This window comes from Gastrolobium bilobum, unplaced genomic scaffold (assembly GCF_033153095.1).
Source record: "Gastrolobium bilobum isolate Gb01-03AN ecotype WA unplaced genomic scaffold, APGP_CSIRO_Gbil_v1 utg36545, whole genome shotgun sequence".
Lineage (NCBI taxonomy): Eukaryota > Viridiplantae > Streptophyta > Magnoliopsida > Fabales > Fabaceae > Gastrolobium > Gastrolobium bilobum.
The window spans coordinates 305,826-308,386 of NW_026898360.1; the positions used below are offsets into that span (position 1 = coordinate 305,826).

At 35.6% G+C, this 2,561-nt stretch overlaps 1 protein-coding gene across 1 annotated transcript; it reads left to right on the forward strand.

Annotated features, from left to right (window-relative positions):
- The first annotated feature begins 518 nt into the window (after positions 1-518).
- LOC133315349 (geraniol 8-hydroxylase-like) lies at positions 519-2,289 on the forward strand. The gene is made up of 2 exons (XM_061516958.1): positions 519-1,409; positions 1,702-2,289. Exons 1-2 carry the CDS (start codon positions 519-521, stop codon positions 2,287-2,289), a joined length of 1,479 nt encoding a protein of 492 aa, XP_061372942.1.
- Positions 2,290-2,561: the final 272 nt, after the last annotated feature.

Consider the following 2,561-nt stretch of genomic DNA (forward strand, 5'->3'; position numbering starts at 1 on the left):
GAGATCACTGATCCCCATTCTCAATGTCTCTAGACTAGGAACATAAAATTAGGAATAAACGTGCGGTATCCTTGAATCCTCATAATCGTGATCTCATCACAGATACTCAAGAAATACCTGTTCTATTCCAAGGGGTTTATCCAGTTTATTCATAATATATTAACAATAATATCGAGACAAAATATGAAACAGAATGAAGAGTGCTTATTATTTATTTGCGACAAAAAGGTCCACATCTTATGTCCTTATTTAATCAAAAAAATTGTCTCTAGGACACCCATATACTAACAGTTTTCAGAATACAACTCGTATCTCTTAAGATAAATAATTGCCATGCCATTTCCATTAATGCGGATTACGAGTTTTGACATTGACAAATATTAGATTATTTCAATACCTTGATTTTGATTCATTCTAATGCACTATAAATTGATTTCTCCACTAACCGAGTGAATCAAAAGGTAAACATCACCTCTCAACTCCCCAAGCATTGTTTTTCCTCCATGTTCAGTCCATACATGGATTCATTAATTAGCAGCATACTGTTCATCCTATTAATATGCACTAGTATACAAGTTCTTCTTTCACTGCATGCAAGAAGCAAAAAACAAAAGTACAAGCTTCCACCAGGACCTTACCCTCTTAATATTGTGGCAAACCTTGTTGAAATTTGCAAAAGGCCACACCAATATTTGGCAAAGCTTGCTAAGGTTCATGGCCCAATAATGCGTTTGAAGCTAGGCCAATTAACAACCATAGTCATTTCCTCAGAAGACATAGCCAAAGAGGTGTTCCAAACCCATGATCTCTTACTCTCAAGCAGATTCGTTCCTCAAGCTGTAACAGGTCACAACCATGATCATTATAGCTTACCCTACCTCCCAGTTTCAGATCTTTGGCGAGACCTTAGGAAAATATGCAATATCCTATTACTCTCCAACAAGACCCTTGATGCAAGCCAAGAACATAGAAGCAATAAAGTACAAGAACTCTTAAATGATATACATAGAAGCAGCCTAATAGGTGAAAGTGTTGATATTGGAAGAGCAGCTTTCAAGACTTCAATTAATTTCTTATCAACCACTTTTTTCTCTCTGGATTTTATTAACTCTGTAGGTGAAACTGAAGAGTACAGGGATATAGCAGAGAGTATCATGAAAGCTATCAGAACACCAAACGTGGTGGATTTTTTCCCATTGTTGAAGATCATTGATCCACAAGGCCTCATAAAGTGCACACATCACGTGACGAAGTTGTTCCGTTTCTTTGATAACCTGATTGGAAAACGGTTGAAGCAAAGAGAGGGAGAAAACTATGTTGTAAAGAATGACATGTTGGACAACCTGCTCAACATTTCTCAAGAGAATAGCCAAAAGATGGACAACATAAAGATTAAACACTTCTTTCTTGTATTTCCTCTCCCTTATTATTATTATTATTATATTACTACTACTACTACTATTATTATTATTATTACCACTACTTAGTCTTGTTTCATTATATATATACAACTTCTTGAAAAACTTATTTTTCAACTTTTGTCTCAAAAAATATTTTAGCTGACATTCAAACTCACACGCTTTAGTTATAGTTTTAATATTATTACTTAATGTATTAATCATTCTCTCTTTGTGTTATACATATGGTATGCTCATATAATTGATGAGTTTCTCACTGAATATAAATTATGCTTTCTAATAGGATCTACTTGTTGCGGGGACTGATACAACTACATATGCATTAGAAAAGGCATTGGGTGAACTACTCCACAACCCAAGGATTATGACAAAAGCCAAAAGGGAGCTGGAGCAAACCATTGGAATGGGTAAACCTATTGATGAATCAGATATTGCTAAACTCCCATATTTACAAGCAATAGTAAAAGAGACATTACGTTTATACCCACCAGCTCCACTTTTACTTCCTAGAAGAGCCAAGGTAGATGTGGAAATCTCAGGCTACACAATCCCACAGGGTGCAATAGTCGTAATCAATGTATGGGCCATTGGTAGGAACTCAACCATATGGGATAATGCACATTTATTTTTGCCAGAGAGGTTCATTGGGTCAGAAATTGATGTCAAAGGACGAGATTTTCAGTTCACACCATTTGGTAGTGGTAGGCGAATATGTCCTGGCTTACCACTTGCAATGAGAATGTTGCATGTGATGTTGGGATCATTAATCAACTCTTTTGATTGGAAACTTGAAAATCATTTGAAACCAGACGATATGGATATGGACATGGACAAACCCCTACGAGCTATTCCGGTTATTATAAACAACTAAGTAACATGGTTCAAGGTACCTTCTTTATAAAGATTGGACTTAAATCTCCCTAGTCTTAGGGTCAATGTATTTTTCTTTTCTATTTAGCTGTTTTTCTCTGTTTGGTGGGCTTAAGTGCCTCCTAGAGTTCAAAGCCTTTATATGAGAATGTTTGATGCAATCTTTTTAATATGTTATCACGATGATTTGGTTATCTAGTGATTTGAAATTTCATGTCGTTTTGAATCATCTCAAGTTGTCAAGTTAAATCACCTTTCTAAGATTGTTGGGCA